Here is a 24372-nt window from a genome sequence, read left to right as displayed (position 1 = left end):
GAATTACTTGTGGAGACATCTCTAATGGCACATAACATGTAGCAGCCATTCATGACAAAACTTCTATAAGAAGAAAGCACATGAGGGTAGCATGAAGCGATCAGCTCACTTAAAAGGAAATCAGCAGGAGAGACCATGTATTTAGTACAGAAACCTGACACGGCAGCTTAAAACCAGCACTGGGATTCTGATACCTAGTTGCACGGGTTATCTGACTTTTCTGTTCAGTATCAATATCCTGCAGTAAAAGATGGACACATCCATTGTTTTTATAAGCCGAGGACGGCCGTGCTTGCAATCATGTTTTCTTAATGCCATTATCTCGAGATCACAAGTTAATTATTTTGTTATCTCAAGAACAACACGCTTTCATATCTCGAGGTAATGATATAATCAAACAGCTAAGAAAGAGAAAACAAATCATTTATAATGCCATGCCAGTATGCAAGGATGACAAAACTCTAGCAACTGATTTAAGCAAAAATTGTCAGATCAAGGAGTTCCCATTATTATTTGAACCTACTTCAATCGAGGTCTAAAACAGGCAGGAAATTGCATCGTGTCTTTCTGTTAGAGATAATATTCAGATCAGTCCTGGTCTTTAAAGGGTTACATTATTATGGGTCAACATGCATGGGTTATCCTTTGACACTGTATAAAGCTTGCAGTTTTTAACCCACAGATATGATTTAACCCTGGCTAGCCTCGGGCAGGCCTCTGTGATGCCGATTAGGCTACTGTTCACATGCAGCAGCTTGTTTTCCTTTCTCTCCATATCCAACTACGATGAAATCCCTCTTTTATTTCCAGAAAATCTGAAAAATTAACCCATTATCATGAGAACACTAGCTTTGTTACCGTGAGATAATAAAAAATTAACTTGTGAAATAAATGCAACACTCTCGTTTCTTCAAGAAAAATGTAAGTGATACATTCTTTAGAGGTAATTAGTAAATGGTTACTAGGGCCACCTCAGAGAGATATGCGTTTGCAAAAAACATCAGCGACACAGGCAATCAGGTTCAATCAAGTTCACTGTTTGTCAAGGCAGAGAGAGAAATATAAAGTAGGAATAGTACAGTAGTCTCCTCTGAAGACTGAAAAATAGAGTTTTGTTTTAACATCCTGTCATGGAAAATCTCACCGAGTAGATATAAATTTCCAGTGGATTAAACCAGTGGTCGGGCGTCTGCAGTGACCAGTGTGCAGCCAGTCAGCAGGACTGCAGAGGTACCGCTGGGATGAAGAGGACTCGACAAACAATCAATATTCTAAAGTGAAGCCTCTCTTACCGTCACTTCCTAGACATTCATATCAAATCTTCCCTTTGCACTGAATGGAATTCAGAGCAGACACAGACGCAGTCAGGTTCATTCAAGTGAGGTAAGGCTTCCTCGGGAGGACAGTTTGGGTTTGACTTGAAAAGGACGAGGGGCCGAGCAGAGTTACAGGCAATATACTTGGACTCAATACCTCTGTTTCCACCCAAGTTTTTTAAAACTGATGATATATTAAGTTAATTGAAAAATCTATTTGATGCAACGTCTCTTAAAAATAATGAAAAGGTTCAAAAAAAATATCACTCAAATAGCGCTGGACACGTACAGTATATGTTTAACAAATACTGACAAAGGTTTGGCATGAATGAACCGCTAAATTATTCAGTGACAATGCACTGTTAAAGGAATAGTTTGAAATACTTGGGGAGTACCTTTTTTGCCTTTGGCTAAAAGTTAGATAAGATCCAACTCTCCCCTATCCTTAAAAATTAGGCGACAGCCAGCAGCCGGTTAGCCTAATTTAGCACAAAGACTGGAAACAGGTGGAAAACGGGTAGCCTAGCTCTTTAAAGCTCATTCGCTGCCTTCAGACAGACCCAGGCAACAGTTTTTCCCTTTTCCAGTCTTTGTGCTAAGCTAGGCTAAGCTAAACGGTTGCTAGCTGTAGTTTGATTTACGGACAAATATGAGAGTGGTAATGAACTTCTCATCCACCAGAAAGCAAATAGGTGTATTTCCCAAAATGACAAACTTTTGTGGTTCAAAGTTGTGTTTAAAGGGTAGGTCTGGTGTTGTTTTATATTTTTCTTATTGTCAACAAGTCCCATGAAAAGACCAAAACCAATAACGTATTGACCCTACTAACAGTGTGTCTGGAGCGGCTTGGTAGCCGCATGGCTACAGCGTATGCCACACAACCGCAACGTCCCTGTTCGTTTCCAGCCTTTATTGCCATACCCTCTCTCTCTTTCCCCCGTTCTACACTGTCCTCTGTCAAACAAAGGCAAAAGTGCCCCCCAAAAATAATCTTAAATATTGTCTCATCGTAGTCTGATATGTATTCTTCCTCTGTGTCATAGAGCTTCATTGTTGTCCCAAAACTGATAAAAAAACATCAATGAGCCACAGCATTTCACCGGGTGACAGGTTACCTCATTACCGTGACCACACACACTGTGGATTATTTTGACTCAATCCCACACACACAATGCCGCAAATACTCACCAGTGCACCAAATGTGTATTAATCTGTCTCCAACAAATTAACTATTAAGTCATATTTGAGTTACGTTTCTTAAAAAACATTAGTATCCTGATGTTTTAGGAAATTATTTAGCCTTTTTAAACATGAAAGTATATAATCGGGCCGCTGAAGGCAGAAAGCATTGAGAGCTGGACATACCAATAATGGTTTTGGCCTAACAGTGATTTGTTGACAACAAAATAATTATATAATATCACCGGCTTCATCCTTTACAGCGACATCCAACCATGACCTTCTAGAAATGTCATACAATAATAATATAACACCACCTCATTCAATAAAGTGGGAATAAAACAGATTAGAGGATTATTAATTGGGTAAATTCATATGTGATCACTTAGCAGGCTTTTATGGTTCACAGTATATAGCGGTGCATAATGGCTCTGAGTAACGACACAAAGGCTGCTTTGGTGTTTTAAGAACACGTTGCCAATATTATATTGGTACTGGTGGCCATAATTAAATTTGATTTTCTGGGACAGGCTCATAACAGGTTTATGTCCAAACATGCCTGTTTGCATTTAATCGTGGGAGTCAACATTAGGCTCCTGTTTGACAAAGATATTTACTGTATAACACAAACCATTAGCACTACCTACGCTGGTTTTATTCATCTTAGCAAAACACCGCATATGCAGATTTTTATGCACTCAAACGGACATGAGCAAATTATATATTCTACTGCACCTCCTCCGCGTGCTGGACTTAAGTACGGGTCTCACCTCTGGACCTGGTGGGGACACATTTCAAGGACACTTTAGCAGAGCAAATATTGCTGGCTCTCAACAGAGTGTCTGTTAAACTCTTCAGCATGGCGTGGTCTCCCTCCCTGAACCTCCTCCCTCGTCGCTGAGGGTCCTGCTGAACCTGGAGAGCCTCCTCTTGCCTTCACTCCTCCTCCCTTCCCTGCTCCTTATTCCCCTGCTTGGAACTTCCACAGTAAAGTGGCTGTTTCTGTCCCTTGCTTTCGCAGAGGAACACGAGGGCTCAGAAGGTGATGTCACCTCCAGCCCCTGGGAGTGCGGATGGGTTGTGGGTGTCTGGGAGTTGCTGGGAAACACAGCGGGTGAGATAGGGGACAAGGGCCCCAAGGGGGTGTAGCGTCTCAAGGAAACACCATTTAGGTTAACTGCAAGCTCCAGGACCAGTTTCCTAGATGCCCTGGTGTGGCATGGGGGTACAGAGGTTTCCTGGTGAGTGGGAGGGGGTCCGCTATGAGCTGAAGAGTCACTCTGAACAGGGGTGGGGGGCTCAGACTGTGTCACCCTGATGTGTTCCCTGCTGACAGGCCACAGTTCCTCCTCTTCTTGGCTGTCCACTGACAGCAAGGAGAGCGGTGATGCAGGGCTCTCTGGCGTGAAGGACTGCAGGTCCACATTGGCTGAGCAGCAGGAGCCCTGCATCCCCACCACATCAACCTCATCCCCGAGCCCAGCTCCGGACCTGGCCCTTGTCAGGCGCCCCTGCACACCCACAGTTCGGTAGCTGTGGAGCCCCAGTGAGATCTGCGCGGGTCCGGGGGAGTCGAGCAGGGGGGCGTGGCCTCTGGTCCGACCAGCACTGTGGAACAGGCGACTCCACAGATGCCCGAGGCGTCGGCGAGAGGAGGAGGAGGTGGACCGCCGTGACGAGTGACGTCTGATCTGCCTGCGCATCGCCAGACGCAGGTTCTGTAACACGGAGGCCTGGAGGAGAAGAAGGGCAGACACAGAGAAACTATAATTCTGACAAGATATAATGTGTTGAATTACCATCTTTAGATGTGCTGGTATGCTGACCTAGTTTCCTCATTATCCAGTATTTATGCTAAGCTAAATGGTTGCATATTTACCATAAAGACATAAGAATGGCATCGACAACTTACTCCAAACAAGAAAGACAATAAGCTCATCTTCCAAAATGTAAAGAGATAGTAATAGCGTAAACACATTTTACAATAGGTTTAAAATTTCAGAAATTGCTGGGACAGAAAATTTAATTGGAAAGATATTGACTGCTATTGTCTGTGTCAGGATTACATTACGGCTGCTGGTTGCCAAAATTGATAAAAGGATAAGTTGATCACAACAGTATGCTCAACGTTTCTGTGTGTGAGTGCGCTACCTGAGTGGGGTTGTACACTGGGAAATCCTCCACCGGAGGGATGAGACCCTGGGCGATTAACTGACCATACGAAGGGGGGGCCTCCCTCTGGACAAACTCTGCCTCCATGCGAGTCATCTGAGTCTCAAAAGCTCTGCAAGGGAGAGAGTGAGAGGAAGAGGAGGAAGGAAGGAAGAGAGCAGGACAGAAGAAAAGAGAAAGAATTGAAAGTGATGGAGGCAGAGAGTGAACGTGGTAAGGGTGATTAGGAATCTTAAAAAAGTAGTATGCTCAGCAGAGTTTGTGGCATCTTCACCATCAATCGCAAAAATATGCTGTAACAGGCTGTGGGACAATATGCTAGGGGAGTCCAATCAAAGGGAGGATGAATAACAATTGCATAACATGCAGGAGGATGGACTAGTGATAAATGCTGCATATAGAAATAGACTGAGGTGTCCCCACCTGTACTCTCTGCTCCTGAGGGAGTGGAGTTTAAGGGCACACCCGAGGGCAATGACCAGCAGCAGACTGCAGACCAGACTGCCGATCAGGGCGGCCGTGATCACTTTCCTGGGCACCGCTGCCAAGCAGTCCCTCTCGTCGCTCCCGTCCAGGCAGTCCTCCTGGCCGTCACAGCGCCACGTCTCAAAGATGCACAGGTTGGTCCCGCAGTGGAAGTTTCCTGGTTGGCAGTCGTAGCAGTTCTTCTCGTCCGAGCCGTCCGGGCACCTCTTCTGGTTGTTGCAGCGCTCAGAGGCCGGGTAGCACACGCCGGCACCACCCTCGCAGGGGAACTCCCCGTCCGGGCACGTCGGGCAGGCCTCCTCGTCGCGGCCCGATGGGCAGTGCCAGTAGCCGTCGCAGCGCTGGCGTTCAGAGTAGCAGCCCTGATCGCTGCCACAGGGACGCTCGCCGGGAAAACAGTAACCTTTGACCTGGGAGGGTGGAGGAGAAATGTGTCACTGTCTAGACACAGAGAAGACAAACGCTTGATTTAATGTGGTCTCTGTGCCACAACTTTAGAGAGAAATCGTGAAAGAAACCCAAAAGAAGATATTTGAAACATGAAAAAAGGCTTAAAGAAGGAGGTTTAAGCTATATATTGTGAGAGACAGATGGGGATGAATTAATGGTTTGAAACTGGAGAGGGTGGAACATGTTTTCTGGTTTCAGTTTGCAGTACCTGGTATGTGGCGTTGAAGCCATGCCCCAGGCTGTGAGGCTGGGCCATGTACAAAACACTCATCTGTCCCCGACTGGACTCCAGCAGCGCCGGACGCCTGTTGTTGTGATATGACAACACCTGTAGGAGGTGCTCTGCGCGCTGCAGCAGGCCATCGTAGACGTGCAGCAAGTCCCCGGGCCCCAGCTGCAGGTCCAGCTGCAGCACGATGGGCTTGGGGTCCTGGGTGTCCAGCGACCACGAACACCTCAGCTCCGCCGCAGCACTCCTGTTGGCCCGGAAGAAATCTGGGGAGGCGAAGGAGCCGTAGAAGTTGCCCAGGTGTCTGCCGCAGGTGGTGTCGGGGCAACCCAGCTCGTCCGTGCCGTCAGCACAGTCACGGGCTCCGTTGCAGCGCAGGGCCGCGGGCAGGCAGCGGGTGGACTGGGCCTCGATGCACGCCGGGGAGCCGAGGGGGCAGAGGCCGGGACGGGCCTCGGTGGGAGGGGGGGAGCAGCTGCGTTCGTCCGTGGCATCGCCACACTCATCCTGACCGTTGCACTTCCAGGAGCGAGGAAGACACTTCCCGTTCCCACACAGGAATTCATCCGACTGACAGCTGCTCTGACCCAGATGACCTGCAGCGAGAAAACGTTGACAGATTGAAACATCAGCTATTAACCCTCTACAGATCCTCCCATATATACACATAGTTTGCATAAAGAAATGCACTTCATTATCACTACCTAATGGGTTTAGTTTACTCCCCTCTTGTTCATTTTAATACCCTCTGTCTGAGTAAATGATAATCCTGATCCAGGGTATCAGGCCTCAGTGGTAATCTGCAGGGCCACTCGGAAAGACACTATTATTCCTGAATAACACCCAGATCAGTGACAGCATACATGTTTCATAATTTGAAATTGTAAAGCAGAAAGAAATTAAAAATACAACAATGTGTATATACAAATAGAGTTTTTTTTCTTTAGAGTAACATTTGTATAGGCTTATAGTATTGCTTTGGCCCAAGACCACAGCATGGACGCGGGAAAAGCAATATTTCTATGTTACATAACAGGAATAAAATGACTGCTATGATGATACACAGGGAGTGAGAGGGCATTGCAATTTAGTTGGTGTAATAAATGACTGCATGCAGAAATAAAAATATGGCATAATAAATTATCATGCAATCACACTCAAATGACACAGATGATCACACCTCTGATGTAGGAGAGACGAAAGCCCTGGGCCTGCCCGGTGCTGTTGGCCTGGGAGTGGAAAAAGAGCCAAACACGCCCCCTGGTGGAGATAAAGGGCGGAGGCAGCATGGAGCCACACAGCCTGGATTCCCCGTTCCTCGTGGGTGTCAGTAGGAGCCAGTCTCCCAAACAACTTCCCGACTCCGCCACTTCAAAGTTACGGAAACTACAGCAGAGGATGGATGATATCAGTGGCTTACTCAAAGACACATGTCACGTGCATACTGTATGTGTGAGGGGCTCTACCTGATGGTGATGACCTCTCCCTGACCTCCCTGGATATGCCAGCTGCAGTTGACCCCAGGGGGGTAGTTTAAAGGCCACGAGGGGCTGTAGATCACACCCCTCCGCTCTGTGTGGACCTCCACTCGCTCACTGCAGCCTGCTGGGGGGGGGGCAAAGACACAAAGGATGGGTTCTACATCAGCATCACACACACAACGTCAGCAGCAAAACACGGACCTCACAGAGGTGTTGTTATTTTACACTAGGTCTTTATGAATGATAAAAAAAATATAATAATACAGTATAATGCCATGAAAAGATCAAAACTAACGACGTGTTAGTCCATCTCTCAATACTTTCTGACTTTCCTAGCTGAAGTTGTGAATCATTAAAAACTACTCATAAATATATATTCTCATTATTTGAAAAGGCAAAATAATTTACTACTCCGATGGGCGCTGTAGATTTGGCAAATGTCAGTCAAACAAGAGTAAATAGTGTGTTTGTGTGGGGACTATTTTCAGCTGCGGATTAATATACGATATATATCAGGCTTTGTGGCTACACAGGTTTTGGTCTTTTAAAAGGGGTTTGTTGACAACAAGAGGACTACATAACATCACCAGACTTTGCATACATATTGTATCTGTAAATCTGTGACCTTCCTCCTACGGCGCCTTCTACTTAACCATGAGGCATCTTTATCATCTTAAATCCTTAAGAGGGGAAACCACACAGCCTATCACAAGAGAGATATGGTCTATTCCTTTATTCATGATGAAGTAAGGATTCTGCACGCTCAGCAGGATCCATCCAGCTACTGCATGAACACACACACACACACACACATATATATTAGATCCTTCACTGAAACTCATGGCCTTAGCATACCAGTAGCAGGAACAGCAATGTTTTTGACCACATTGCTGCTGCATTCCACTAAATGCGTACTCTTTTTCTCGATTCTCCTCTTTTGTGTTGGATCAAAGCCCTTAAACCATTAACTCAAAAAGACAAATGACCTTAGTGCCTCTGTGGGGAGCTCTGTGCTGATCACATGGGGCCTAAAACAGGAGCAGCAGCAGTCAAACCGGCAGCCAAGGCGACAGCATCGCCCGCTGCCATGGCACCATCGCTCCGGGGAACGACACGCGATGTGAGGTTGGCCAAGGGGAGCACTGGGAATAACACTCAGACCTCTTTGGAGTGGAGGCAGGGTGTCCTCTTTGTTCTGTAATAAGGCGTAAGGTTTGTCTCTAAGTGGTTTTAAAACAGGACGTCTTGATGTCAGAGGAGAGTTATGCATTCATTAGGTAAATTGTGACGTAACTGTATAAAATCAAGGGGAAGGATTTAAATCTGTTTGAATCATCTCATTACTGCTTAATGCCACCGCAGGAATGACACGCGTGCAGGAGGATGCTGTCTAACGAGCCTATTAATTAAGCAGAACCACAGAGACAGAACATTAGCTTCAACGATGATTATTCAACACGGACACCGAGCAAAGAGTATGCCCGATCTCTGCTGAGTGTGTCTGTTTGTTTCCGGCTTTCTTGATGAATCAGTTAAGCCAGGAGAGGGAGAGGGGGTGGTGGTGGGTGGGATTGGGGGGGGGGGGGGGGCGGGGGGGCATTTAGAGCTCAGTGATGGATATCCAGACACGGCTACTGAAGCACAAACACACATGAAACTGGACTGGAGTGTTGCACAGTGGTGCTGTCTGAGGAGGTTTATTGTATCACAGCAGATGTTCTACATTTCATTTTCTATGAGCAACAATAAATGTAATGACCATTCTGTTTAAGTGCTACTGCAGTTTCCCTCTGCTTTCAAATTCAAAGGTTGCCAAAAAAAATCTTCATGATTATCTGTAGTATCAGAGACAAAACCGGATTTGAGTAGGTCGGGCTGCTGTATTTTGCATAAATCCAAATCATTTTCACTTTTCCCTTCTTAGCTGGCGGTCTGTCAACGGTTTCAAATATAAGATCAAAGCAACAGTTACTGTACGGGGGGGACTGTTTCTCTACTCAAAGCAGCATCAAAGGACCAGCATGCTCTGCAGCTACGAGACAGCAGTAGCTGAGCTTTGAATACGGTGTGCGACTCTAGCGTTTCTCTTAACTGAAGCCTCCGTTTGTTGCGTTTATGGTGTGCAGTTTATTTTTCTGGTACGTTCCACCTGAAACCTAATGCAATAAACTCAGCTGTCAACAAGTTTATCTCAATAGTAAAAATACATGAAATTAAGGTAAATCATTACAACAACAACTGACTAATGATACTCATGTGTATTGTATATATTTTATCAGTCAGCGGTGGAAGTATTCAACTTTCACTAAAGTAAAAATACTAATACAACACCAGCAAAATCTATTACAAGTAAAGGCATGCATGCGATACTTGACTCAAGTAACAGTTCAGAAGTAATATCAGCAAAATGTACCTAAAACATCAAAAGTAAAAGCACTAATTATGCAGAAAATGTGAGTGATTTATTATAACTATTAGATGTGTAACACATTTTAAATATAGCTGTTGCAAATAAATGTAGAGGATTAAAATTGAGTAGAAATACAAAATAACATAAACCAGGAAAAGTAATGTACAAGAAAAAAAAAAACTTTAGTGGTGTACATTCTGAGTGACTGTACCGAGATACGTTTCACCACTGAGCACCTGAGACACCAACAGCTGGATTAAGTTTTTCATTTAGATTTCATGTTGCTGCGTTGCACCATTAATCCCTTTTTCGGCCGTGTTGTTTGCAAAAACATTAAGCTTTCTGCTTATATATAAAGCTTAACAACTGGTTAGAAAACTGAGTGTCTGAGAGAGAGAGAGAGAGAGAGAGAGAGAGAAAATTACAGTTCTCTGTGTGAAAAGGGGATAAAACAAGTCCAAACACGTTGGGATGGTGTGTGTTTGACTATGTTTTCTCAAGGCACACACACACACACACACACACACACACACACACACACACACACACACACACACACTCTAACATGTGAAACACTTTACCCCACGTTTGTCGGTCCTTTCCTAGCCTTCTCCTTTATTTTCACGTCAAATAAAGTACAGGATATGATAACAGGGAGGGAGAGGAGGAGGAGGAGGATGAGGAGGAGGAGGAGGGAGGGGGGGGGGGGGTAGTCTGCAGAGAAGCAGTGATGTAATGCTGATAGCAGCATCACATTTGTGAAAGAGCATCCATGTTTCCACACTAACCCTGATCATCTACCCACCGCAGATCAATACCCACGGGGGGGGATCTCTGCAGACATCGATACATCCTCATCCTCATCCTCATCCTCCTCCTCCCTCCATCCGATCACAACAATGAAAACACTGATGTTGTCCTCATTCATCACATCACTTTAGCAAGAGGAGAGAGCAGCAGCAGCAGCAGCAGCATCCACTCCTGTGCGGGTGTGGACATCAGCTGTGTGAGAGTGTTATGATAGTCTGTGACACAATGTTAGTGATGTTAGAGGCTTTATAAACTACAAGACCTCCAATGGTGATAAACAGGCTCAGGACCACCAACCAACACTACATCTATCCACTGACTTACCATGGTAATGTGAAGAGCATGCATATAGCCATAGTCTTTCCAGTGCGTTTAACAGCAGTGGTAAATAAAACGTGCATTTAAACATTGCATCAGTGTGGATGCATTGTTGCAGTGTGGATACATTGTTGTCCCTCACCTGCACAGAGCAGAGCAGAGCGGAGCCACAGCAGCCCGAGCAGCCCCTCCGTCAGTCCCATGGTCCTGCTCTCAGGTCGGACACACTCTCCGAGGTCTGCTCGACATCTTTGTCTCCCAGCGAGGCTCTCTGTGTTCAGCTCAGACTCACCGAGAGCCGCTCCGCACTGTGAGCGGATGAAAGCATTGTGTCCTTTGCAGCGGTGGCTGAGACTCCAGGGTCAAGAGCCGAGGTGGACCGCACGGTTTCCGGTCAACCTCTTCAAGATAAAAGCCACATTTAATCATCAAGGTAGCATTTTTTTTATAAAACATCATTTACATTTATAATACAAATATAATTCTGGAAATGTACAGTACCAGTCAAAGGTTTGGACACATCTTCTCATTCAATGGTTTTTTTATTTATTTTATTTTTTTCTACATTGTAGATTAATATTGAATACATCCAAACTATGATGATAAAGATAAAGAGGTTTTTATTGTCATTGTAGTGATACAACGAAATTCCGTTTGGTAGCCCTCAGCCAGCCAGCAGCAGCGAACAACAAACACAATAACAACAATATACAGACAAAAATACACAAAAGGAATGAAAACTTTACTAATTTGTACAAACAGTGCAGTGTAATCATTTCTTTTGGCAGTGCAAACACATATGGAATTAAAACCAGAATATGTTTTATATTTTAGATTCTTCAAAGTAGTTGAATGAGAAGGTGTGTCCAAACTTTTGACTGGTACTGTATATCCAGGTAATGTCTCATAAACTGAACCTCCTCACACGTTGTTGTAATTATCTGTGTAGTTTATGAGGGCAAAACATTCTTCAACTGGCTGACTAATTCACATCAAGCTCACGTTTCTCAGAAAATTGTTAATTAATCTACAGCAGATGTGTTCAGACGTACAGCCATCGGTCTATGTGGACAGTACTGACCCATTACATTACATTACATTACATTACAGTCATTTAGCAGACGCTTTTATCCAAAGCGACTTACAATAAGTGTATTCAACATAGGTATTCAAGAGAACTACTAGTCACCAGAAGTCATAAGTGCATCTCCTTTCTTATACAAGCATCTAAGAGCAGAAACCAGAGCAAAAGTATAGAAACAAACTAATACGAATACAATAAGTGCAGAAACAAACTAATACAAATACAATAAGTGCAACAAACTAATACGAATACAATAAGTGCAACAAACTAATACGAACACAATAAGTGCTACGAGGAAGGCTCAGGGTAGTACTTCTTGAAGAGGTGAGTTTTCAGCCTGCGCCGAAAGATGGGCAGCGACTCTGCTGTCCTGACGTCAGTGGGGAGTTCATTCCACCACTGAGGGGCCAGGACCCACTTTGCACATCTGCATGCCAATCATCTGTAAATCAGTAGCATTAATAAAAAAAAATACAAAAATGAGTGTATAAAAATATGCATAAGTGTATACAATTCAAAGGTGAAAACGTAATAGAGGAAAGTATTAATGTTTGTTACCAACGACAAAAGGTCTAACACTGAACCGGCTGGCTGATATCAGTGATGAAGGATTGTGCATGGTGTAAAAAACAAAGACAATCAAGACATCGGGTTATGCAGGTCTTATTTTGAAGACATAATCTAACTTCCGCTCTAATGGTGGTCCCCTCTGTGTTCAGCTTTCCGCATCCAACAGGACAAAGTGGTCCTCATTATTCTTTGTTTATATGTTTTCTTCCCTCCTCACTCCCGGGTTGAATGTAACACACAGTTGGATAGAAACTGCAGATCTGGTCCTGACGTATCGATAACGTCATGAACGGCGTTTGCTTGTGGAAATGAAGAGTACATCTAAAGAGATGGTGGCTTCATGGTTTTCTTCACCCAATCCCTCCATTGTAGTCTGAAGGGTTCAGTCGGAGGTCCCACTGCCACCCCCACGTGGTCAGATGGGTTCACTACAACACCCTATGGCAAAGTACAAACACACTACATTCAATTTAGACATTTTCACACAATCCGCGGAGCTTGTGTCTTGAAAAAAGACAATTGCAAATATAATATTGATGTATATAATAAATGTCCTTCAATGAATGACAGTAAATACAGCACAAGATGAAATGGACCAAAAGGCACCGCTGGGATTCGAACCCAGGATCTCCTGTTTACTAGACAGGCGCTTTAACCATCTAAGCCACGGCGCCGGTACTCCATCCGACAAAAAAGGCCTTTTTGAATGTGCGACCGCACCGGTATGCTTTATGCTGGGGATTCATATTTGACATACAAAATATGGGAAATATATATATATATTCATACGGATAATGGTAGCGTAGAGATGCAAGGCTAACTATCCTATCTAATTCCCCCTGCTTGTTAGCATCCAGCTACAGCAGACTTCTTAATCACACAAGTATCAGTGATTAGTGACATGTTTAGTGTTTTGTATTATATGGTGTATGGTGCAATTACAGTGCATTGTTTGTCTACTAGTCTTTCCATTTACTCAGGTTGCATTGAGGGTGCAGTGTGATCTCATTCACTCTTTTTTTGGGTGACTGACTGATGATGGAAACCTCGGATGGATTATTATAAAATGAGCGTCCAGGCATTTGGGTCAGGTGGTGTTTGCCGTCAACAGCTATTTTGGAGAACAGTTGGTGATCAACATGACAGTATCTGAGGATTAGCTCATCACTGACGCATTGTTTTTGGAAAGGAACAGTTGGTTAGTTTCCAGTGTAATGCTTTGAAGCTCCATTCTATGGTGCATTGGTGAGGGCCAAAGCCTCCAGCAAACATCTCAAGACATCAGAGCCAATCTGCTTGGCAAGGTTTGTGATCGTTAAGGAGAATGAAGAAAAAACAACAACAAAGCACGTGACACAACACATGATATTTCAACAATTTATTCAACAACTTCATAGACATTTTCTTAAGAAGTGTGCTGCTTTATTTGATGTTTCAGAAGTGCAGGAACCAAAGCTTTTTACATGCACATGGTCTCAGCACAGATACAGGCTCCACGTTTTTCACTTGTCATTTTTTAAAAATCACACAGCTTTGAATACAGCAGCTGATGAAGCTTACCAACAACCAGTTCAATGATATACACAATAACCAATGTTCTGTTGTAATTAAAATATAAAGAGAAGGGGGAGGGGGGAAACAAGTAAAAACCTACAAAGAAAATAAAGCTGTAAAAATCAGAAACAAATCCTACAAATGGCGCTGAGTGGATAGAAACCCACGAATGCATGAGTCCGAGGATCCGCACGTCACATTGCCCAGCTGCTTTGTCTGTGTATGCACATTGGTTAGTTCTTAAATTAATTATTGTAAATACTATGAAAACAAAATGCAAGTCACACACTCAGCAAACAAGAAACATTCCTATCTTCGACTGATCTGGAGTTCCCACTCGCGGAGGGGAACGGACTTTAGATTGGGGAGACGGAGGAGTAGAGGGGCGAGGGGTTCACCTTGAACACCAGATCACAGTCCTAAGTGGCATTCACAGGGGCAACCATTTGTTTTTGATACATCTTAAATACATTATATGACTTCTACCTGAAGCTGCAGTTTAAAGTGTCTAAATCGGTTTCAGGTGCAGTGTAATAATTCTTTGGCTGCCCCAGTGCGAGTTCTTCGGACAAAGATCAAAATAATCCCGGCACACAATAACATTAATCAATAACTCCAGGTGCCATGATTCAACATGTATATTTTGATCTGTGTCCGAGGAACCGCAGAGCCTTTTCAGTCTGACCTACCTCCTTGTTTACTCTGCAACTCATACATTTTCTCAGCCAAGTAGAACGTGGGTCACATGTGTGTTTAGGTGAGAGACTACTGGTGGGCACACTGGACCCCCGGCCCTTGGTGGCCGCCCTCTTCGTCGGAGCTGTCGTTGTAGGCCTCTCTGCGGCTCCCAGATGTCGAGCTCTGGCTCACGTCGTAATCCTGCAGGTCGACCTCCTCCGTGTCCGCAGTGATGATGGGTGGCTCCGACCGAGAGGGCAGCATGTCCTCCAGCTCCTGCAAATGGAAAACACTCAGCGTGATGCAGCTGGAACGAGCAGTTAGTCCGTTATTTATGCTTGCTAACCTCTCTGCAGTGGTGAACTGTTGTCGGGCAAAGAGTGCAGTGATACCAAAGGAATTTTACCGAGGAACGAAATACAGCTCTATTCAGAGTGAAACATCTTCAGGGAGAATAAGAAGTTTTACCGTGTGATTGCAAGTACTCAATAAGAAACATATGTATGACCAGATTAACGATAATGGTATAAATTTAGCTGCAAATTCTTACTTATTAAGGGCCGAAGCCTTCTCATTGAAAACATGAACGCTTACTCACTTCAGTTGATCTACATTGTAACAACAACAAATTATTGTTATTTGCCTTGTTAATTCCACAACATTGCGTAGAACGTCTTTGGAAAAGACATGTTACTAGTACATACAAATTGTATTTATTTTAAATTATATTTTCCTAAAGCTTAAATCCACAGACCAATTTCTTGATTAAACGCCCGGTCTGAAGAATTTCAGCAAAAAGCCCATCACAGGTTCTCGGAGTGCATAGTGAAGTCTCGTTTGTTCCATAGCAACAGTCCAAACCCAACTATGCTCTGTTCACTATCGCAGGTGACTAAGAACAAGAAAATACTCTCATTTAGAAGCTGAAACCACTCGAATATTTAGCTTAAAATCTTAAATGATTCTAACATAGCCGCCTATCTGTCGACGAGGATAATCGATTAAGCTCTAAATCACGTTTGATACCTATTGGACCCATGAAGGCGCATCATTTCTGTCCATTTATCAGTAGGTAGATAGTAAAAAATATCTCTAAAAACTCATTGTACACTCTTTATTATACCAGGCTGCAAAGAAACCCAACAGTGAACATGAATTTGTATTTATGATTTTTATGAGGTTGCTATATCACTGGAATTGATATTTTCTAAATTCCTAATCTGACTCCATAGTTTATGACAAATACACATGTGATAACCAACAGTACGAGCATGAAGCATTAGTTGGAGCCGTTCTGAATGTTTATCTATTCACTGCAATGAACCAAAGAATGAAGAGGATGATGACAGACATTTAAGTAAAATGAGTAACATGTCTTACCACAAGTTTTTCAGGGCTGATCCAGTTGTTGTCTGGGAACTGGACATCGAACTTGATGTACAGATCTCCCTTCTCAAAGGGGTTTCGGTACTGTGGCATGCCCTCTCCTCGCACCATCCTGACCGAGCCTGGAAAAGATGCAGCATGTTAAAAACTAAGGTTTATTCACAAGTGGCTTCTATAAAATGTTAGAGATTCTACAGATCCCAACATAGTCATGCAGCAAACTACACAACAGCTGATCCCACAACGTGTAGCCCCTAATTGTACAGGCATGGAAATGGACAACAAAAGCTTATGGCTGTCAGAACTCAAGTCAAATTTATTCATGTAGCCCAATATCCCAAATCAAAATTTCTCTCAAGCTGCTTTACAATTTGTACAGCATTTGACACCCTCTATATCTTCAGAGGAGAAGAGGGAAGAACAATGTGTTCGACTGGGAACTTTTGACAGTCTTTCCAGAATGTGCACAGAGAATGTTGACCTCACTCTCCCCTCATTTATCAGGTGCCGTTGACGTGTCCCTGCCTAAAGGCACCCTGAGTCCAACATCACTGGAGCTGCTTAGTGACTTCGAAAACGTGTCTCCTTGTTCGACTCAGCTCTCAGCGGGAACCCAGGGTGTCATCATTTCTATTCTAACATGAGCCCGGTGCAAGGAGAATCTAGCCACCCAGGACTTTGTTGTAGTGATGCATGGAGACGAAATTATCCGCACAAACTTTTAGGCAATACGGCACTAAAATTATTCTGGAGTGTGCTTTGGTGTAAGGGCATGTTAGTGTAACACATTGGTTTGTCCTGCAACCAGGTCATCAGAGCTTTTACCTTAATAATTCGTCATTCGATTGATGAATAAACGTGGAATGGATGTAAAATGGAAGAGCAACAGATGAAGTATGAAGAGTGTTAACCTGGTTCAATGACTTTGCCAGCAGGGTACTTCACAACAATCTGCCTGTCGTCCAAGTGTTTCAGCATAAACTGGAAGCCGCACAGCGCCTCCACCAGGCCGAGCTTGTGGTTCATGAACAGGTCGTTGCCCTCTCGCCTGAATGTCTGAAAATAGAGAGGTAGAGAATGTTACAAATATAGGCTGATGAACTTTTTCATACCAACGTTATGCATCATTTGTCAATGCCTAAAAAAATATCCATTTCGTCATTGCTTCTAGGACAAAGGAATTGAATAACTGTGACCACAGTGTTCTCACAATTTACTCTCAATCCGACAGCATCTGCTGGTGAAAAGCAATATTGCAAGCAAAACAACAGTGAGTGAAATAAGCTACAGAATTAAGCAGGACCATAAAACATTTGTTTAACTCATCGTGGATCTTCCTTATTTATATGTATTAATCAAAAGGAGTGGCATGTCTGTAACACCCACAGTACTTTATGTTATCTGTGTTGCTGTGATAACCCATTTTGCTTCCACTACCACAAACACATTCTGACATCGATGATGGATACCTCCTAGGAGCAAGATTCAGGGGCTTTGCTACAGCTCACCCTGCTGTTCCAGTTAAGCCGAATCCCCCCCCACCGGCAAATCATACCGAGGAAGAAACCAAGACGAGGACAAACTAACCAAGCCTTCTGTCTCCCTGTGCCCTTTCAAACGGAGATTCCACAATACAGTTGTAAAGACGATCCGTCAATAGGCCAGCTTTAGTTTTTACACGGAACCAAACAACAGCTGAGTAATCCGCTCCATAATTAACAACAGCGTCGGTACATGCCGTGCCGGCCGTACCCCTACACCTAGACACAAGTCAGCTCTGTCATTACCTCAGCTGCCGGATCAGTGGCGGAACAAATCTTTCAACCTTCACACAGAACAGCGAGGCGAATGAAAAGCAGTCCGGCCTTGAAGAAGAGTTGTGAAAATTGCTTCTTTCTCCGTTTGTCTCTTTCTCCCTTTGAAGCAGCCACTCACATGCTCACAGACACACCAGCAAGCCCCTTGTGTTAACAAATATAATAAAAAGGTGTTACATAAATTCCCAGACATAATAAATGTCTGATGAATTTAATGCATGCGAAATAAATTAATATGCAAATGTTTTTTTTGTTGTTTTTTTTAAATGTGAGCAAATTTATAACTTGATTTTTGTCATTTATGCAACACATCACTTTTAATTATGGAAATAATTGTATAATAGAAAAAGTCATATCATAATTTGGCCAGCTAGCTTTTACTACTGTACAGTTTAAATTGTATTTCCTGACAGTTTTGGAAGATGGTCAAAAGAGTAAAGTTACAGCCCTGGTATTAATGTTGCACTTTCTTCAATTCCTGCTAACAAAGAGGAGTGTCTCAGGCTCTTATCTTACACCATCATCAAGGACAGCCCAGCCACTCATGAATGGCATGCCTCTGAAGTATGCCGGGTGGAGTAAGGAAGCTCCAGACAAAAGCCACACCATTACTTAAGTATCCACTTCAGTAATTCCATGTCCTAAGTTTGTACGATGTACAGCTCTGACAGCTCGCCACTGACGAGAAAACCTGGTTCTTAGTACTCAAGACAGTGGAGGGGTATGAAGCACCACCAGCTGGACCCGACTGCACTGACAAACTGCTCATTTGACTGTAAAACTGTCACAGAAACACTACATCACTCATTATTTCCTGACCTGCATGAGGAAAAATCTGATTCATATTATAACTGGTTAGGCACACTCCCCACCAAGTGAAAACCCAGTATGCATTTGGGTGATTCAACACATGTAAGAACATGTGGGACTTTTCTGACTCAAAGCACAGCTACGCTGACTTTTAAAAGACAGGTTTAACTAAAAATACACTACATTAGAATTCCCTTAAACACTGCATATACAGAAACTAGGAAGGCAGAAAAATGTATGTATGATACGAGCTGTGAAAACTCTCCTGAAGGTTCTCCTCAAACCATATATTACTTTCCAGGACAAACCTACCATCCCTAATCTGTAACATGTTTAATTTCATCAAAAGACAACCCTTTTTGCAGTCTTTTTTTTTGCTGTCTATCACACAAAATGCCTAATACTTCCAAAACAGCTGCATTGCACTCAAGTCTTTATGCTAAGGCAGAAGAATGTGCCGATTCAGGTTTTTCTTGCCCCTCTTAATCTTAGGCAGGTAAGGCTCGCGTTTCCTAAACTGCTTATGCAAGAATGAGGGATAAAACAATAAAAAAAACCCACAAAGAACAAGCTCAATGCATCAAAAGGGACAAAGCAAAGCTTAAGAACAAGACAGCTGTCAGAAAGCATGCTGGAAGTGGGATGTTTGTGATCTCAGGAAACTTTGAGTTTGGCTTTTTCTGTGAAGCAGCTTTGAGAACTGTTTAACTTTGTTTCACTGATTATAATAAAAGGTTTTACACAAAACTGACTTGGCAAATATACAATCCTACAGAAACATTTGAATGTTTAAAAAAAAATATATATATATATATATATATATATCCACTCTTAATCATTTCTGGTACAGCAGATGTTCAAGGTTGTCACCTTTTTGTGGGCAGGAAATAATAAGTGTCTCTATAATAACACTATGAAATAAGCAAAACAGTGTCCGTAAAAAAACATCCCACTTTGACAAAGAGTGCACATGGGAAATAGAGGGCAGGTTAAGAGGAGTGTGGCTACAGTATTGGAGACTGGCCCTCCTACCTCATTCTCTTTTTCCTGCAGGACAAGGACTATATCCCCGGGCTCGACGCCAGGTGCCTGGTCAGCCTCCCCTCCGAAGGTAATTTTCTGGCCGTGCTTCATGCCTTTGTCCACGTGCACCTCGAGAATCTTCACCTCTTTCACGACTTTCTTGCCCTCACATTTTTTACAGCGGTCTTTCTCGCTGATAACTTCACCTGGAGTTGGTTAAATGAGACAAAGTGAGGGATGTGTGAAGGCCAAGCCACAATAATACACAGACTAAACGCTTGATCACACCTTAGATCACTGCGCCCCTTACCTTCTCCGTTACAATCGGTGCACACAGACTGCATCTGTTGGACCATTCCGGGGGCCAGCTGTCTGATCATGATGCGCATGCCACGCCCCCTACATGTTGTACATTTTTGTACGGCGCCCGTCTTACCTCCCTGCCTGCACGCACACACACACACACACCGAGAGGTGGATTCAGAGTTAGAAGAAACATAACACGTAAACACTGTAATAGATTTAATGATCAAGCAGACATCAAAGGGAACTATTGCACCATGTTGGTTATGCAACTTACCCATTACAAGTGCTACACAGTACATTCTTGCTAAGTTGAAGTTTAGTTGTCTTCCCATTGTAAACATCCTCCAGTGACACCCTGTAGAGAAAAAAAAGTGTGATTTTAGATACTGTTAAGTGATATAAGACAGAAAACCAAGGATTTTTAAAAACTAAATCTAATACAAAATCATTTTGCACTTAAAGAACAAATAACTAAATCAGCCTATACATGAGTGGGCAAGCTTGGTCTTACTTGAGTGGATGGACCATGTCCTCTCCTCTCCTCCGACCTCCATTCCTTGAGCGACTCCCCTGGCCACCCATGAATCCAAAAAGTCCACCGCCAAAGATGTGGGAGAAGATGTCGTCCATCCCCGGGCCACCCCCACCTCCTTCCCGCAAGCCTTGTTCTCCATAGCGGTCATAGAGCTCCTTCTTTTCAGGGTTGGTCAGCACCTCATAGGCAAAACTGATTTCTTTGAACTATGTTTTGAGAGAACAGACGACAACAAAAAAACTAATATAACAAGTTGTAATTGTAACTGTAAGATGTATTTTATTCCTGACCGATAGTTGACCCTCTGTAGCCGATCCTTAACTGTTAACCGGACAGATTAGTGTCATGCATGCAGGGGTGCTGTTGATTAAGTGTCTAACCAGCCGCAACAATAACCGATGCACTAAACAGGTGACATCCATCATTTACCAGCAGCTGACGTGATGGGCAAAACAGACAACTGAGTCTCCAGTCCCCCTGTCTGGGAGAGTTAGCAGTCATGATGTTGCGTGTATTGTTGTGGACACATGCAGCCACTTTCCCAGTAAGTCTCCTTCCTATCTATTAGTTTGGCTGCAACATTGTCAGCCGATTCTGCATGTACTCTCTCAAGGTTTCCTCCAGTATATGGAAAGCATAGCGTAACATTAGCTAGTCTCTGAACAAGAGAGAGAATTTATATTTGACAATGAGTATGAAGTTAGCAGTAACCTTATAGCTGTGAACCTCTATGCAGTGTGTGAAGGTTTACAGGTTATTTGTTGGTGAATTAATGCTACAACTCCTTGGTGGTACCTGCTGACTAAAGTTAAGGGGGCACGCAGCAACTATGGATCAGGCTTAGTTAAGGTGAGCTGACCTTTAAGGTTGACCAGCTGTTCTCCTTTAAGTGAGAATCATTACATTACAGTCATTTAGCAGAATCCCCTCCTCTTTCGTTTTGCTCAGATTTGAAAGAAAATGTAGAGATTTTTCTTTGAACTGACAGCATTAATTGGTCAAATTATCATTATCTGTTAAAATGATTAACCTTCCTACTATCAGAGCAGTGGAGCCGTTCTGACAGCAAACCAACAGCCTAAAGATTACCCGTTCAGCTTTTATTTCGTCCCTGGTGGGAACAAAAGTGACGTCATTCCCAGGGAAAGCATGCATCAGGTTGCATTATCCTTACATAAGGGTCATCCCACACCAATCACATGCCATGTCGCTCAACATCCCATAAACTCTTCAAAAAGGTCCTGAGTTAGAGACCAATAAGACAAGTAAATCTGTACAGGTATGACTAAGAATTTAAAAACTAAACGATAATCAACACAAGCACAATTTGTACATATAACACCACCTAATTTGAACCAGCCATGTCATGATGGTTCATGACATGTTAAGATAGAATTACATTACATTATTAAATATGGAAATGACTGACATTAACACAACACTAGATATGTGGCCATCTCATTGATATTGGAGAGGATGAGCTCTTTATTTGTATAATAGTGTTTTCCATATTAGAAATAATGCCTCCATGCCAGTTCTCTGATGATGACGACATGTCCTATTGCCAACAATGTGATAACCTGCTGAGAAAATGGCACTCTGTCATATGGGGAATGATGGAGATTAGGCCCTTAAATCTTAATGTTTCCACCGATTATCCAAAATGCTACACTATAAATGAATGACAACATTATGTAGAGCTGTGGGAGCTCTGTGATGGTAGGGGGCTGAGGAAATGCAATTGCATGTTGAAAAACGAATGAAATATTGACAGAACTTAATAGCAATGTTTTAACCTAATTGGATAAGAAAGGTAAAACTAAAATGGAGAACTCTTTTTAAGCCACCATCAGGACTACAGAAAATATACAAAACCTCTCACTCCAACAGATATTTAGTATGTTCCTATACTAGACATTGTTGACCCTCTATAAACACATAAAAAATAGCTCAAAGAAAAGCACAAGCACTAGGGAAGGACGAAGCTTTGGTTACAATCACCACCTCCAAAAGGTCCCTTCCTTCAAACCGTTGTTGTTGTGGCAACAGCGATCACACATAGCATTCTAGATGATATGATGAATGAAATATTCTAGCCTGCTGCCCCATTTTGTTTCACATCCACTGAAAAACACACCTATGATGACTAACGTCAGTCGGAGGGGGAAGCCACATGTGTCTTACCTTGTCACCAGAATTTGGGTTCTTGTCAGGGTGGTATTCTTTCGCCAGTTTCCGGTATGCCTAGGAGTACACAGAAGAGGGAGCCTTATTGGCTAATACCATTATCATTGTAGACATGCCTAGTTTACTGGAATCACACACTGATATGACACAAACTCATATGACGGAACTGTCTCTGGTGTTTATGCAATCACATGTAATTGACGTTTTTATGCCCAATGGTTTAGTGAGTAACTGGTTATCAGTTTCCTTATACTGCGTCAGTTCACTACGGTTAACAACATTGTATTACCATTTTGTCCAAAAATATGGCACATCAAAATGTCTGACTAACGTTAATGTAAACGTGCATGTGCCAATTAGCATATCGTGCTTCTAATGTCAATATTTTATTGACATTAGAATAATTTTCAATATATAATATTTTCAATATATAAATTGCAATATTTGCAAAAATATATATGCATCATCCATATATAAATAATAAAATAATATTTGCAATATATAAATTGCAATTTTTATTGACCAATATTTGCAATATATAATATTTGCAATATATAAACTTTTTATTGACAATATTATATATACATCATCCATATATATATATATATATATATATAAAAATATTTGCAATATATAAATTGCAATATTTATTGACCAATATTTGCAATAAATAATATTTGCAATACATAAATTGCAATATTTGCAATAATATATATAAATCATCCATATATATATATATATAAAAAATATTTGCAATATATAAATTGCAATATTTATTGACCAATAAGATGAGCACTAAATAAAGACTCATAACCGGTTTTGCTCACACGGAGATGGTTAACATGGCACGTGAACGACAAACCGTCCCGCGTGAGCAGCCCCGTTCCTGCCCGTTAACCTCCTCGTGCCGCCCGAACGTTCTCTGAAGTCATCCAACAGCCATGCTGTCGCGCGCACCACACACCACACACACCACCGACACACCTTGTCGGTCACCTAACACACCAACGTCACCTCGTTCTAGAACGTTCGGCAGGCTTACCGCCGGCTAGCGGAGGAGAGCACCGAAACACCTGAGCTAACGCTAGCGTGAGGTCACCCGTTAACGGCGCCGCCGACGTTGTTTTACACTAATCACCCACGTCACGAAGCACCGTGAGACAGCACGTGTTGTCCACAGAACCCTCAGTGGTTAAAAAAAACAAAAACCCTAACGCCTCGTCGCCACACGAGCATCCCAGGCCAGTTAGCGTGCTAGCTAGCAGGCTAGCCCGAGCTAACCCCCGCTAGCTGCGCATAGCAACGCATTTCCTGACTGTTAGCGAATCGAACGTTCCGTGGAACTCCGAACGGGCGCGGTTACCTTCTTCAGCTCGTTCTCGGTGGCGGACGGAGACACTCCGAGGATGTCGTAGAGTTTGGTGTCTACAACAGTCGCCATGGCGTCGCTGTGTGTGTCGCTGCAGCGGGGAGGTGGATGATGGACAAAGAGACGGAGCCGGTGGGGGAATGTGTTCCTCGCCTCGTGCCTCCGTTTCCGGAATGTTAGACGCTCGCGAGTGTTCGCTGCT

General features: G+C 43.1%; 2 protein-coding genes and 1 non-coding gene across 3 annotated transcripts; all 3 read right to left on the bottom strand.

The window, feature by feature from the left end:
* Nucleotides 1–3349: 3349 nt before the first annotated feature.
* Nucleotides 3350–11147, bottom strand: lrp3 (low density lipoprotein receptor-related protein 3). The gene is made up of 7 exons (XM_054619484.1): nucleotides 10994–11147; nucleotides 7299–7437; nucleotides 7013–7218; nucleotides 5812–6428; nucleotides 5091–5563; nucleotides 4647–4779; nucleotides 3350–4228 (listed from the first exon to the last, which is right to left on the bottom strand). Exons 1-7 carry the CDS (start codon nucleotides 11052–11054, stop codon nucleotides 3350–3352), a joined length of 2508 nt encoding a protein of 835 aa, XP_054475459.1. The 5' UTR covers nucleotides 11055–11147.
* A 1958-nt stretch (nucleotides 11148–13105) lies between these two features.
* trnat-agu (transfer RNA threonine (anticodon AGU)) lies at nucleotides 13106–13179 on the bottom strand. Its single transcript has one exon. It is a non-coding gene; the product is annotated as a tRNA-Thr (tRNA).
* Nucleotides 13180–13868: 689 nt separating this feature from the next.
* dnaja2a (DnaJ heat shock protein family (Hsp40) member A2a) lies at nucleotides 13869–24372 on the bottom strand. Its single transcript, XM_054611175.1, has 9 exons — nucleotides 24165–24372; nucleotides 22799–22858; nucleotides 20591–20820; nucleotides 20354–20434; nucleotides 20084–20217; nucleotides 19783–19979; nucleotides 17035–17179; nucleotides 16118–16245; nucleotides 13869–15013 (listed from the first exon to the last, which is right to left on the bottom strand). The coding sequence occupies exons 1-9, from the start codon at nucleotides 24240–24242 to the stop codon at nucleotides 14825–14827; spliced, it is 1242 nt and encodes a 413-aa protein (XP_054467150.1). The 5' UTR covers nucleotides 24243–24372; the 3' UTR covers nucleotides 13869–14824.

The sequence above is a fragment of the Anoplopoma fimbria genome, chromosome 2 (assembly GCF_027596085.1).
Source record: "Anoplopoma fimbria isolate UVic2021 breed Golden Eagle Sablefish chromosome 2, Afim_UVic_2022, whole genome shotgun sequence".
NCBI lineage: Eukaryota > Metazoa > Chordata > Actinopteri > Perciformes > Anoplopomatidae > Anoplopoma > Anoplopoma fimbria.
The sequence above is the reverse complement of the archived record's forward strand: the minus strand, read 5'-3'. Positions and strand labels throughout refer to the sequence as shown.

Excerpts from the sequence above, each read along its gene's own strand:
- lrp3 (XM_054619484.1), bottom strand. The coding sequence starts at position 11,054 with ATGGGACTGACGGAGGGGCTGCTCGGGCTGCTGTGGCTCCGCTCTGCT. Across the intron at positions 6,429-7,012 it reads TCGTCTCTCCTACATCAGAG|GTCATCTGGGTCAGAGCAGC; the intron begins GTGTGATCATCT and ends TTCTCGCTGCAG. Across the intron at positions 5,564-5,811 it reads GCTTCAACGCCACATACCAG|GTCAAAGGTTACTGTTTTCC; the intron begins GTACTGCAAACT and ends CCACCCTCCCAG.
- dnaja2a (XM_054611175.1), bottom strand. The coding sequence starts at position 24,242 with ATGGCGACTGTTGTAGACACCAAACTCTACGACATCCTCGGAGTGTCT. Across the intron at positions 20,821-22,798 it reads ACCCAAATTCTGGTGACAAG|TTCAAAGAAATCAGTTTTGC; the intron begins GTAAGACACATG and ends CTCAAAACATAG. Across the intron at positions 19,980-20,083 it reads CACCGATTGTAACGGAGAAG|GTGAAGTTATCAGCGAGAAA; the intron begins GTAAGGGGCGCA and ends AACCAACTCCAG.